The sequence below is a fragment of the Anser brachyrhynchus genome, assembly GCF_964034855.1.
Source record: "Anser brachyrhynchus genome assembly, chromosome: 3".
NCBI lineage: Eukaryota > Metazoa > Chordata > Aves > Anseriformes > Anatidae > Anser > Anser brachyrhynchus.
Window position 1 is genome coordinate 104,485,564 of NC_137696.1, and position 15,148 is coordinate 104,500,711.

The 15,148-nt window shown below is 37.8% G+C and overlaps 1 protein-coding gene across 1 annotated transcript in view; it reads right to left on the minus strand.

The window, feature by feature from the left end:
- DLGAP2 (DLG associated protein 2) overlaps positions 1-15,148 on the minus strand; it is a 463,115-nt gene that overhangs the window by 12,046 nt on the left and 435,921 nt on the right. The window contains exons 11-13 of the mRNA XM_080588601.1: positions 13,038-13,123; positions 11,394-11,809; positions 2,532-2,623 (exon numbers count right to left, since the gene is read on the minus strand). Of these exons, the coding sequence (XP_080444727.1) occupies positions 2,532-2,623; positions 11,394-11,809; positions 13,038-13,123 (594 nt within the window). The remainder of the gene's footprint in view (positions 1-2,531; positions 2,624-11,393; positions 11,810-13,037; positions 13,124-15,148) is intronic.

Here is a 15,148-nt window from a genome sequence, read left to right on the forward strand (position 1 = left end):
AGTGATTTAATTTATTATTATTATTATTTTTCTAGTAGCTATTGGGAACCATATACTGTAAGAGATAGTCAGCCAGATTCTTGTAAGAATCAGAAAATCATAGAGTGGTTTGGGTTGGAGGAGAGCTTAGAGATCACCCTGTTCCAACACCCCTGCCATGGGCAGGGACACCTCCCACCAGACCAAGTTGCTCAAAGCCCCATCTAACTTGGCCTTCAACACCTCCACAGCTTCCATGGGCAACCTGTTCCAGTGTCTCACCACCCTCATAGCAAAGAATTTCTTCCTAATATCTTACTTATCCTCTTTTAGTTTAAAACAGTTACTCCTTGTCCTATCATTACATTCCCTGACAAAAAGTCCAGTTGTACGAATTTACTCTGAGTGAGAGATCTTAACCGAGAGCATCATCAAATATGTTGCCTGAAGTTCCTGTGACCCTTTAGAAACATCCATAGGCAACGGTTAAATTTCAGTTTGAGTAAGTACGTTCCTGTTCCTAAAACTTTGCTGCATTTTTGTATTGGCAAAAGTAGATGCTGTTGTTCTCTGTTGTACATTTATGGTTATTGTTGTTGAATACTGTTACAGAAACTGCTGTGCTGTAGCCCTGTAAGCACTAGTTGTTCTCCAGTGGGGGACTTCATAAACTGGCTGCTATCTGCCAGCATTCCCATGGGGCACCAAGATGCTGCCTTCGGAGAATATGTAAAGCCTGCTGTAGATAAGCACTAAGTGACTATTTAACAACAACAACAACAAAAAAAAAAACCACCCTCTATCATTAAGCATAAGAAGAAAAGCCTCAAAACATGAACGAGCTAGAAGTCCGGTTCTACAGTTGCTGCTTTCTGCAGAGCCCATTGCTGATTTAATGACGCTGAAGAATATTCAGAGCTGAAATATCCAGAATTGGGTAAAGCTGCCATTAAGGAGTTCAAAGGTTTATTATCCAAATGAGAAGGAGAGAAAACATTGCCATTTTTGGTCATGTTATCTGCAAAGCGGTAGATTTCTCCTACTGCTTTTGCAGTAACGAATTGTCAGCACTTCCAAACTGCCGATGGCTGTGCAGAGCAGGAGCTGCTCTTGCTATTACAGCAATGCTCTCAAGCACAAGTGTTGGACCCACTCAAAGATAAATGAAGTGGAATGGAGGTTAGGCTCTCCAAATCTTAGTTTGCATAGCTTAATCAATCAGGTAATGGAAGACACTTTGAAATTTGCAGTCAGAAACTTCTAGGCATTGACGAGGATTTCCTTCTTTCACTATCAAAAAAAATAATGCATTAACAGTAATACACATGGTATATTTGATACTACACATGTGGTCACCTCCTGCTTGCCTGACTTTGCATATTTCCTCTGTCATTCTGTGATAGCTATTAAATTTCTTGTTTTGACAGAATCTTTGAAGTGGATAATTGGATTCTTTCCTAAAGAAGACTATATATCTTAACCTTTTCTATCAGAAGGTGGGACTTTTTGGCATGATTTTCTCAGCAATATTTGATTACAGTTTCAGGAATTTTGGATATTTAACCTTAAGGATGGAAAGTAGTATATAGGTCTCTGCAGAATGACTTTTACCTTAAAAATTGTGCAGCAAATACTAACAGAAAAAGAAATGCATCTAACCAGATATATAGGTCATGTCTGCTGTCCTGCATGTAACAAAATTCAACACATTTAATGTATGATGTGTAGGGACAGTCAAGAGGTGAAAGTTACACTTAGTTTTCAAGTAAGCCAAAGAAAGTAGGTTCTGTACCACTAGCCTTAGCTAGAAGCAATATGTTCTTCTATTGCTTAGTATCATCTTGCCACAATGTTTACATCACTGATGAGTGCTGTCATATTAACGAAGATAACATTTCGAATCAAATTAGTGTCTAATGAACTTCCAGAACAATAGCAGTAACTCCTACAAGTAATATACTGCATCTGTTCCTTTAGCCCTAGGACATCTTATATATAATTGGCAATGCAAATCATAAAACCCAATTTCATGAACAATATGAATATTCCCATTTCCAACATCAGTCCTATTTTCAGGTAGGTAGAAAGCTGCATCATGTATCCTACTATTCTCTGCCTACTGTAATTTGAAAAATTCCTCCTTTCTTACCAGAAATACAGTTACTATTTTAGGGTCTTACAAAAATAAGCCATAATATTATGTCTCAGAAAACTTGCATTTGTTCCCTTCTCATTTTTTTTTAAATAAAGACAGCAAAAGAAAAAAAAAAAAGACAACACCCAACTAGACTAAAATTACTGAAACTACATGTTGGCTTTAATAAAAAAATGTACTAACACTACACTTAGAGATTAAGTTAAAAAAAAAGGAACAATAAGACAAATGTTAGACATGAAAATGACATTTCAGAACGCTACTCTTTGGGTACACTACATTAGTTTTTGTTGTTGCCTTTGAAGTAAAGATATTCAATTCTAAAATTTACAGTTACATTTTGTGGAAGTATGAGTAGTCATAAACTCTTCAAGAATGGCCAGATGTGGTGACTTACCAGATTTTGCTGACAGAGCCAATAAAATTGCTGGAATTTCTGAGACATGAGGAGCTGAGCACTTCCAACAGCACTTCGGATCTTACCTAGGACTAAGCATACAGAGAGGTTATTACCAATAGATGTTTTGGCAGTAAATGTAAATGCCAGCTCAAAGAATATGTAGCTGAAATCACAGCTTAGTTTATACTGGAAGTAAATATTTTGCTGCTTCTGATTATACACATAAAATATTTTTGAGAAGATATAGATATAGGAAAGCTCTGTGGCATCTTCCCCTTTGTAAATAGTAAATGATATATTAATAACTCAGAACAACCAAGACTGTTTGCTTAAGAAAGTAGAAAAAAATCAAAGGAACACAGACAGCTTCCTGAAGTAGGCATATATACATATGTTTTTGAGAACAATCTTAAATTTTAAAGTAAATAACAACAAAAATAAAAAGTCAGTGATAAGCATTATCAACCAGATTTTTTATTTTTTATTAATCCTGACCTAACAAAGCACTTAACTACAAATATTTACTGCAAATGGTTCAATAGGTCTACTGACATTGAAACTAGGAAGTTATCACCAAACTTAAAGCTCTCTTTAAGTTATCACCAAAATTTAAGTCTATTAGCTTTTCCAGACTTATCTCTTAAGCACCATCAGGCACAATTAACAAAAATAAACTTACACGACAGACCTGATCGAGGAGCATCATTTGTTTATATGTCTACCCTGGAAAATACATGAAGACCTAAGCATGGGAGATTCAGACAGAGTGGGATGCAAGCAAGTGCTCCAAGATTTTGCTGAATCACGACCAATCCGCATGGTTTGTTGGGCTTTGCCCAGTCAGTGTGCTTGTTATTTACAGTGTGCACAAGCACAGGGGAAACGAACCCAATTCGTTTTACTTCACTTTGCTTCCAAGAACTAGCTCTCTAAATCAAAATTTCTGTATGTTATATAATCAAAGACAGGAAATAGTCAGCTCATCAGCTCACCCATGTTAGGCACTTGTTTTAAGACATGATGAATCACCTCCTGAAGATGTCTCTTTCTATTGACTAGAGTGCCTTAGGGGACTGGCTTATCCTGAGAAAACCAGCTTCTCCTAGAGTCCCACATTAGCTGGGATAGACTTCAGTTGGTAGCAATATACTTTCCTACACCAAATTGAACATCCTTCTCTATGCTGAAAAAGCAACATTTTAAAAAGCATAATAAGCTGGGGTTTCAACGCAAGATTGAGTTTTCCAGAGAATTTCCTGATCTTTAAATAATCTTTAGGGGAATGATAGAGGTAGGTATAGGGGTAACATAATAAATAAATACTCTGGCATCTTTTAATTTAAACAGTCTGCTTATTTGAGGGAACCAAATTGACAATTTAAATAAGATGCATAGGGTAGAATGAAGCTATAATAGTACAGCAAAACTGAACTGCAACATGAGCTATAAAAAATGAAATTCTTGCAGGGCTTAAAATCTTGTTGTTATTTTAAACAAGCAGAGGAGAAGACTGAGTGGTATATGAAAAAAAATATTTTGGTAATAGTTACATTTTAATTCTGCTTACTCTAGACCAGTAAAACATCTGCTTAACCACAAGAAGCAGTAAGAGAGAACCAGAAGTTTTAGGCTCAGTTTCTGTGAAAACATATGCATTTCATAACTTTAAAAGCATACATTAATTTGTAAAGCTATTTCTCAAACGCTATTCTGTTTTCTCATAGACAAACAGTTTGCAGCTGTGCCACAACACTAAATTAAACAGCAATATGCATAATTCATCTGTCTCTTGTGACACCCATTTGTGAAAGGGTTAAGTGTTTCAGGGCTGCATTAGTAATTCACTGGGGTTTTGTTTTTGTTTAGTTGGCCAAATGAAACAAAACATTTTAATTGGTTTGGGGTTTTTGATCACCAAACCCCTCGCTTTCCTCTATGGAGCTACTGGCTTAGGAAAAGCAACATTTTGGGTGTTAAAGCCCAAACAAACACACAGAAATCTAAATTAAAAAGAATTGTTTCACTCGATCTGAAATAAATCACTTTCAGTTGTTTGTCAGCATTTTTAGGAAAGGCAAAAATGTAAGTGTCAACCAAACTTGTATCCTCCTTGTCCCTGGATGCTCTATAGCACAGGCCATAGGACAAACTCCCAGTGTGGGGTCAGAATCCCTTCTTTCCCAAGATGAGGAATTCTGCTGTAGCAGGTCCCTGGCATTGCCTTGATGAAGCTGTTCCACACTCCATTCAGCTACTCACCAGGCAGAAAAAGAGTGACAATGGTTCTGTAGGCTGATGGTTGTAGTGCTTGTCTCACAGGGAATAAAGCTCAGTTTTAGTTTCCTCCACTGAATTTTGTAGCTCACAGCTCAAGTATTTAGCCTGAGGAAAATGCATTAGTTTGGGCCCTACCACAGAAATTTAGATCTTGACAGAATCTATATCTGACTGACATTTTCTAGTGAATCTTGCGGTTACTCCAAACCCCAAATTAAATAAACATTTGCTTGATCTTCATTATCGTGAAGGATCATGTTGACAGGCATCTGTGATTTAAAGCCCAGGCAGATCAGACAAGACTTTAGGCACTGGCCATGCAGTGTTTTGGAGTGGTACATCTCCATTTGGGATGTCAGACACTGGGGTTCTGCGCTACCTGCATGTGTCACCAAGTCAAGCTGAAGACTCCTAGGAAGCAACCTTATGCTGGGTGATGCTCGTGTCTCATGAAGCACAGAGGTTCCCCATTGTGCCCAAGAAAAAGACCACCAGAGTAAAATATGTGCCTGTGGTTCCTCTCCCTGATTTCACTTGAAGCTGCCTAAAGCTGTCAGCAAGGATCAGGTTGGTCAGACCCTTATTCCACTCAAGTTTTGGAAACCCGCAAGGAAGACAAGCCTTAGCCTCTCAGGGTAGCCTGTTTCTTGATCACCCTCTTGGTGAAGAGCTTTGTCCTTCTGTTCAGTTGGTATTTCCCTTGCTGCAGCTTGTGCCCACTGCCTCTCCTCCTTTCAGTGTGTACCTCTGAGGGGAGACTGCCTTCACCTTCTCAGTTTGTACCCACTAGGAGAGCTGTAATTAAACCCCTGATTTAAGTCATCTTCTCCAAGCTAAACAAACCTCGTTCCCTCAGAGCTACTCTACAGATAGCAGACTTAAACAACTTGCAGAACTAGGACCCCACTGCCAGGAATAAGGTTAGTTTTGAAGCAGCATATAGCACTGGCGAGCAGTCTTTCAAAAAGGCTCCAACAGTGATGAATACACATGTATAATTACAGGCCTACCATTTACTAAAGATCTAACTCTATTTCCATTTCAATAAGTAAATCAGACTTAATAAAACATAGAACTTAGAATCTCTCATATTCATGCTACTCTGCTTTGCTGTAATTAAATTAAAGTATTAAAACACTTCAATTCATAATCTTTAGCACAATATTAATAGACAGCCAAAGCCTTGTTATTAATTTCATGCATTGGGGAATTATTCTGATGAGTGCAGATTGATTATCTCCATGAAAGAATGATGAACGTTAGAGACTGGAGAGATTGAGATGTTTGGTGATGCCTCAAAGATTTTGCTTGTAAATAAATGATGATAAAATCAACCAACGTAGTTAAATATATATAATTTTCATATAATTTCTATACCTTCTCCCCTCCTTAAGATAATGTTATATTGACTTGAAAGTCAGGGAAGAGTCACACCACCTTAATTCTGCTCCCTGAAGCATATAAAGCACTCTATTTTTGTTGTGTGGGCCTGTATGATTTTTACTCTGAAGACAGACAAAACTCTTACTGCGACTGCAGTAGATGCAGACTCAGGATTTATATCCTGGATAAAGATTGTACAAGTTCCCTGTATACAACACGGAAAATTAACAAAATGGTGTCTTTTCCCCTGCAATAAGCATATTACAAGAAAATTGCAAGTAATATATATTTATACATGTTGTATTGTGTGAGGAACGCTACAGACTCTTATAACTGAATACAGTTTCACATCACAAAGGCAGGGGAAGAAAAGTTAGAATTATATTGATCAAACCAAGACCATAGTCTGATGCCATAACTCTATTTTTGACAGGTTAAAAGCTTTGTTCAGTTGCACCACTGCAATGAGATACTATAGTAATCAGTCTGCTTCTAGTATTAGTGTTATTTAAATGATGTGTTTTAGTTTTAAATTTTCATTTCCCTTGATTGCTTTTATTTTTTTTTCCTTTTATTTTTTATTCCTAAACTTGTAAATAAATTGCTCTACACACAATCTGAGAAAGTATGCCTGGAAAAATATTCTGTCACTTAGCTCATCATCCTAACATGTAAACCAGAATATTTGTGCAATCTGTAAACCCAAATTTTTCTGAAACTAAGCCTAAATCTGTATGAAATATATATCTTTTCCACCGGCAACATAGCAGGCAGGCATAATAATAAATGCATAATGTTTGGAGTGAGATGACATTTTAGGACAGCACAGCCACCAATGCGTAGTGTTCTGGAGTGAAGGTATGGCAATGGGATCCTTGTGAACCCTCAGCCCCTGTGCATGTTCAATTTTTACCCGAATGGAGATGAGTTCAGAGAAGAGAAAATTTAAGCTCAGCAATACAAATGTTAGGAGGAATTCTTGGGTTCCTCACTATGGGACTGTCCTGTATTGATTTTAACTACCGTTTCAGGGAAATTAAGACATTCTGTAGTCATTTACAACACTCCAAATGTCAATTTCAATAGTTTCTGAAGGATAGAGTTGTGAAAGACATTAGGAAATTATGTCAGTAATCTCTCTTTGGTTAAAGGATAACCTGTATTTGGTCAAATACCTAAGAAAGCTTTTATGGATGATTAACTATGAATGTACTGAAATAAATTGGTTGTGAGACTTCTTTTTTTCCAAAGTGCGGGAGATTTAACTCTACCTTTTCTGCTACAGTTCTTCTGTGTTACTAAAGCCCTTGCAGTACTTTGGAAACACCAACCGGAGGATTAGCAAGGACAATTCAGCATCCATGGAGTGAAGGGGTAAGGGGAGAGAAAGGTGATATTTTGATCTCTCTTTCTAATGCCTGATACACTAGAGATCACTTTACTTCAATAGGGCATAACTGTACCAGCAGAGCTCCTAAAAACGATGCAGAAGAAAGATATTAGCAAAAAACATCTTTGTGCTGGTATGGTTTATACTGGGCTTAAAGACTCTGTTCTAAGAAAACAATTTTTTTGTGCTGTGTTATCTTAGGATTTTTATATGAGAGTAAAGTCTGGGTGGCAGTTCTCCATTTGACCTGCGTAGTGAAATATCTCAGTAGAGGAATCTGTGGCGTTTGGGAGCCTGTGATGTCTTCTGCTTCCCTCTGCCACATCATGCCTGACCCTGTAAGTCACGGCTCCCCTCTGGGCTTGCGGGCTCTGCTCCTTCCTGCGCAAGTCTCCCTGCTCCCATCACACAGTGCAAAAAGCTGAGCTCTTGGGCTGCAGAGTCTTGGCCCTCTGTGTCTTCAGTAGTGGTGTGACAACCTGGAGCATTTTTCTTGTCATCACTTACACGCCAGCAATAGCCAAATACAATTTGCAGGGTGTAAAACTGAAATGCCAGTCAGCACCCTTGAGAAACACATATCTTTGCTGGAAGGCACCCTGCCGGTGCAAATGATGAGATAGCTTACCCTGGGAACACTTCCAGCCATATATATATTATATATATATATATATATATTCTGATAAACACTGAGAACACAAATAACTGCCCACATGGACAACACTTGAACTTTACAGAGACTCCAAAATACGATTCATGGCAACTGACCAAATGAAAAAATACTGTCTGCAAAAAGAAAGTGTGAGAGGTTAGGTTATTTTTGTTGCAGTGATTATCTTCTCCTTTTCTAAGTCCTGATGAGTGAAGATCTTAAAACAACATTATGGGAGAAAAGCTACAGTGAAAGAAAAAAATCAATACAGCAATCAGACAGCTTTCTGTGATCTCAGGGCTATTGTGCTAACACAGAAAATGAAATTGTTTTCTAAAATGCAGCTCTGTTTTAACTCTTCCTTTGATTAAAACAAAATAGAAGTGGTAGCATAAAGACAGCCTTCTCCTATGAGATGCAAAGCTATATTTGTTCTTCAGGTACAATTAATATACCCTGGACCAAAAAAAAAAAGAAAAAATGATTCAGCATTAACAACGACAGTTTGAATGTGCAAACTTTTCCGTGAAGTGTTATGGGAACAGTAGTCCTGCTGGAAGATGGAAAAAACATATTTAGTTGCTTCTGGCTTCTGTATTTCTGAGTATTTTCTTCAGGGAACTGAGAAATGCTTAAATATGTCAAGTTACATTTCATGGTGGGATATCATTAAACTTGAGTTCTTATGGATACATACCTTCCAACCTACATAGTTTAAACAGGGGATACAAAATGTGTCAGAGACTCAACAGGAAAAAAGAATCACACAGAAATTTAAAAATGCTCATTCCCTCGGTGAAAATAATTCTTTGATAACCTCCTTTTGCTTGATGTTAGCTATATTAAGCGAAGGGATACCATTTCAAAGGTAATGTAATTCAGAAATGATTTCAGGAGAATCTCTTGAAATGAATCACATAAGATGGAAAAGCAGAAGTCTGTGTGTCACTTTTTACAACCAGCTGAAGACAAGCATTTTATGTCATTTATGTTATATAGATCTATTCTATACTTCCTACTCTAACCTATTAGGGAGGCCAGATTATTCCCCCAAACATAGAAAATGAACCTATTTTGGTTAAGTTAAAAAGGGAATTGCAGAAGTCCATTTCAGTTGTATTTCAGTATCTATATGTCAGGGAATTGCCCTTTCTTTTTCTCTTACAGAGTCACTCTGCAAATTAGGAAAAATAAAATACTGAAATTCCGTTTTGTTTTCTCTGAAATGATTCTAGGTTAAAAGGGTCTCACTAACTGTGAATATTAATAAAAATTAGCAAAGTCCAATTTGTCTTCATGTCTTATCCTTCAAGTTCTTCTCTACAATTTTTGAAAACTTCCTAGCTGTTGCAAAGTGTTTAAGGGTATTTCTGAAGTGCAAGTGTAGCTTTACATGGTGGAAGGGAGGGTCATTCTGCACCCAGGAATTGGTAGTCAATTAAAATCAGTTCCTCCAACTTTTCCTAACATAATACGTAGACAGCTTCATATTCTAGAGAATAACACCACTAACTCCCTACCTGTGTCTGTGAATGAGGAAGACGCGAGAACATTTCTACTGCTAATTTCAGGTGGTTGCAAATTTGTTTATGGCTGTGCATGAGGAAGAGCTTGTAAAGAAAGGAGATAACAAATGATCATGAGCACTGATATCCCCACGTCAGTACCAGGCAACACTGAAAGCTCGTGCTTTGGGATATTTAATGATGGCAGAGAAATATCAGCATTTAGCAGTGCAAAGATTTGGGGAATACAAAAATAAGATGTATATGGTAAAAATAAGCATTAAAAATAACCACTATGAAACAACATTTGGGAATCTTAACACAAGCTAAGCAAAGCAAAACATTTTATTATTTGTACTTAAACAGCACCTAGGAGGGTATTAAAGTCTTCATGTTATCAATGCAAAGAGAGAACTCTCGACTCATATCTGCCATAATGAAAATGATGACAAAAAGCTAAACTCCGGAAAGCACTGGAGGCTGAAGGAAGAAAAACAGCCTTATGCTCTCTGCCACCCCAAAAGCTATCTTGTTAATGGCAGACTTGTGTACAATCTAGTGCAGAAATATGACTGTAAAATGAAAACGAGGTAAAAATACAGAAGTTCCTTCTGAAAAGGTCAGTGCAAGAAATAGAAATTGGCCTTTTAGTGACCATGCAGGCCTGGCCCAAGACCTGGGGGTAGATCATAAACAAGAACTCATTGAGGGGGAAAGAAGACAATTGGGAAAGAATATTCAGAGGTGATGCGTGAGAGTTGTGAGAGTGTAGGAAAAGATGCTAGTAAGAAAACTTAATATGAACTAATTTGTGATCTGAGAAAATCTGGACTGAGACAATAATTCAGATTGGCAGGGATTGAAATATTTATAAAACTAAGACCGGAGAACAAGGATAATTGACCTCAGAGGGAATCACAGGGAGCTGGCTACTGAGTGCTAGGACCACTTTGATGTATTACTATCATTAGTGCTGGCTTGGATCTTGTTCCAAAATAGTCTACATTATTTTTCACTTTTTCCCATCACTTCTTTCAAGGTGTCCACAAGAATTGAGAGAATAATAATGATTCTTGACAAAATTATAATAAGAAAATACTGCTGAACTATGTGGGATTGTAGCTGCAGAAGTACTTTAACTACTGCTCTTGCTTATTCCTTCCTGTTCTTCTAACGGCCCCTTTATGATAGTCTCAAGTGTCTATAAAGGAATCAAAACATGTTTAAAATGCGTGTTCAAAGTAAGAGGCAGATTCTCAGGATTCAGAAAAATGGCAAACAAAAAAACTTCACAAAAGACCACCTTGCGTGCTGTGGCAAAGGATCAAGCACTAGAGCCACAGAAGTGAGTGGGAAGAATGTGCCAGAGCTGGCGCTACAGATGGAGCTATTGCCCCACTCAAACTGTATCTAACACCAGGCTTTGATCCTGCACTTGACTCTATGCAGTTGGCTCCTCAACTGCTTCCATAAAACCTTACTCTGGCAAAGACCAACTTGCACAGTTAGTAGCAGGACAGGGGGCCTATATCTAATGGTTCTGTAGAGTGTCTTTGGTACTGCGAGATGAGTAAGGAAAAACAACACACCATCAATTTATCCTAACAGTTTTTAGCAAACATCTGTAAGAAAAGATACCAAAATGTTCTTACTTTCCTCAGAAAGATCATTTTCTTCTGCCTCTCTTTCCATTTCTTTACACCATCCTTCCATTCTCTTAGTTTCAGTATGCAGCAACTTCATAAACCAAGATCCATCCCGTCGACAAGGAGACATTCGACCAGTCTCTACTGTCTCAATGGCTGGCTCCAGCCAGGGTTCTGGTGGTGGAAGGTTTGAGGTGTCAACGGGGGTCCTGTAATCTTCTCTGTAACTGAACAGTCCCTGTGTCCGTACAGTTCTCACTGCGCTGTATTGGGTGGGGGTGCTGGGCTCCGAGTGCTGCTGGAACGACGAGCCAAACTGAAGTCCCTTGTCCTCCATGGTGATGTGTCCTGGAAAGCCCTCCAGCTCCAGGTCAGCCTGGACAGCTGCTGTTACACTGTTTGAGCGCTTAAATCTTCCATGTCTTGATAAAGAAGGAGGAAAGGAAAGGTATTAAGTCATATAAAGGCATATATGTTTATACTAGGCACAGAATAATATTTCAGTGGATGGATTTTGGTTTTCTCCTTATATTTTACGCTAAATATTTTTTCTTTGTGCATATTCCACTAAAATAAGACAGTGAGTAACAGCAGAGAGGAAAACCAAAAAGCATAGTGGCATCATTGATCTCAGCAAAGATACAAAAGAAAACCATTTAAATTATCTCTGTAAGCAAATATTGATTTATTCTCGTACTACAAAATACCATGTATCATTACTAAATGAACTGGAAATAACTAGCAGAACTGCAGGGTTGCATCTCCTGGTGAAAGACTGCTAAATATATGTATAAAAAATCCAAATATTAATGATCATAATTAGATAAAATGTGAAAATCTGCTAAGTTAGGACTGTTAAGAATTCTTTGAAAAAAAGAAAAATAGCATCAGGTTTAAGAGTCTTCTTTTTTTTTTTTACTAGCCTCATAGGATGACCGTTAAATGTTGATTTTCTATTGTAACATGCCAAGAATAATGACATTTTAGAAAAGATTTATGTTATAAAGTCAGATAGACGCTCAAAGATTATTTGTGAAATCTTTTCACATCTAGGTCTATTGTTTCAAATTACTTCTAGTCAATGTTGGTAAAAGGCAATTAGCAGACAGATACTGTCTGACAGCTGCCGTGAAATGAGATAATGGTCCCAGTCCGGTACTTAACAGGCAGTGCCTGCCAGGGATAACCAACCAGTGGGTTAGTGCATCGGCCATCAGTTTTACAAAACTAGGTAAAATTGAACGAGCATAGAAGCTGATTCCAGCTTAGGATAAAGATACCATGCTAGCTAACCACTGTACCTCCCTAGGAGGCCTGGGAAGGCCTGGATCGGTATGAGATGTCCTATCAAACAAAGAATACCCCAATATACATCTCTTTGTATTTGTTCTGCAAATAATGAAAGGATATTAATACACTAATTTAAATCTTTCAGTTCCTTCACTCCAATTAAAGCTGTAAAGTTAACTGAATGTTAAGCAACTGCTAAGTATTCTCTACAAATTTTACCGAATGACCAGCATGCATATAAGAAATTTGGCTTTATGAATAATTTAGGGACAGAAGTTGCCAGGTGTTTGTTATTAACACTGTTTATAAATGCGCTTTGTTTTGTGAAAGCCTACAGATTTTTGTATGTGCTTGAATTACCGTTTTTCATCTTCTACTTGTATTCCAACAGAGTGGTATTCCCGTAGGCCTCTGCTCTCAGTATCCGAATCGGTTGCTGTTTCCACCTAATTCAACAGAAAAGATACATCCACAGAGTGAGCACCAACAACTCAGCATTACCTGCACTTACTCACAATAAATTATATATTTCCTCTCTTACTGCTACAAAACACCCAGCAATAAATACATAACTTAAATAAGTATTCAGCCTGTTAACATTGGTTTGGTGCTGTGTTTTCTAAAGCTCTGCACAACTACTTGTTTCACTGTGCAGTTCCCTATTTCAGACCTAAGCAGATTCAATTACTCAGGTCAGTGGAAGCAGGGAGTTAAGCAGGGTGGCCTGGAAGAGCTGTTGTTAGAACAAGGAATGCACAGGATTGTCCCTTTTTAAATTATTATAAAAAAAAATCTCATTATAGTCCATGATTTACAAAATAAAATAAAAACTCAAGTAGCCCCATAAACTTGCAAGTGATAAAAAGAAATACTGCAATGAAATTTTATCGACAGCTGTGTTGACAAATATAAAGCCATTTAAATGACGTGAAGGATACATCAGAATGCCATATCTCACCTTTTTTAATAACATAGTCCCCAAAATGCTACATCAAGCGATTTATGCACCTTTTAATAGGATTCCCACCTGAAATACACTCAACGAAGTACGTACATTTTTCTTCACAACAGTACAGTTTTCTTCATAACTGAGACCACATAGTTACTGCAAATTTCTGTGGGATTTTATATAACACTCCCCACCACCACACCGCCCCCAAGTCTTTGACACAGACATAATGAGTGCCGCAGTATGCAAATTGTATTGAATCAAAGGAGTCAGGAAAAAAAAAAGAAAGAATTGAACAGACTTTTCCTTTTGAATGATATTTTCTCTGCTAAATTAAATATATATACATATATTATCAGCAACCAGTTTTTCCACATGCACAATTCATGGGTGCAGTAAAAGACTATATCCTATAGTGAAAATAAGATAACTTTTCCTCTTGCAGTAGTGACAGGCACCCCTGGGAGGTGCCCAATGGCCTTTTTAGCTGCTTATTAGCTGCACAGTCTGAATCCCACTAGGTTTCTGGAAGGATGCAGGGAGAGGGTGGAAGGAGGGTGAGATGCGAGACGTGGACTCTACATCTTGAAGAAGCCAGTTGCTGAAACTTCTCTTTCAATCTTCAAGTGGTATTTCCACGTAAATTCACACTGAAGGGAATTCCAGCCAGTAATCAGTATACATTCATATTTACCTGGCTGTGGGTGATGGTGACTTTTACAAAAACAGCTAATGCAGAAAGCCTCTAGTAAATGTCACAGTAGGTTTGAACTGTACAGTGTAGCATCAGACACAGGTTTGCAAAAAGCTCTGCATATCAGTATGGTAAGTATCAAGGAAACATTTTCCAGCAATTCCACCTATTCTGCATGAGTTCTAGCGAAAGCACACTCTGTTGACTGTTCCCACCTCAGGAACTGCATGGAAGCTGGCTACATTCACTTGGACAGGCAGCACAGTGACAGAACAGTTTTTTGTTTTTTTTGTAAGTTATCAGTCTTGGTAGCAGTCTCCAAGATTTGGCGTTGTCTGTATAAAAAGAAAGGTCCCTCTTGACACTGGCAGTGAAAAATAGACTCAATCACAGAGGTAGGTCGTTTGTGGAAAAAAAAAAAAAAAAAAAGACAAGATTCCTCAGGGCTCACATCATGGCTTAATATGGAGGGACAGGACGCTACTTGTCTGGCCAAAGTCAGACAAAAGTAAGAGGATAGCAGTCTGCACCAAAAGATATTTTGGGGCATCTCTGTCTTCAGAAAAGGAGTTTAAATGATCGGCAGAAAGAACATCAAAAATACATTTCTAAGGATCTTCTGATTAGATGCGTATAAAAGTGTACCAAAGCTAGTGACCTAGACTGACATTATGGTCAATAGTGAGACACTGACAATGTATTAGATACTAAGTCCATTCCTCCCCTTTGACTGCAATGGAAACATCTAGGGTGTTACCTTAGATGTAAATACTATATATCTCTATTATAGATATACTGTTAATTGAAATTAATGCCATGTCTGGCATG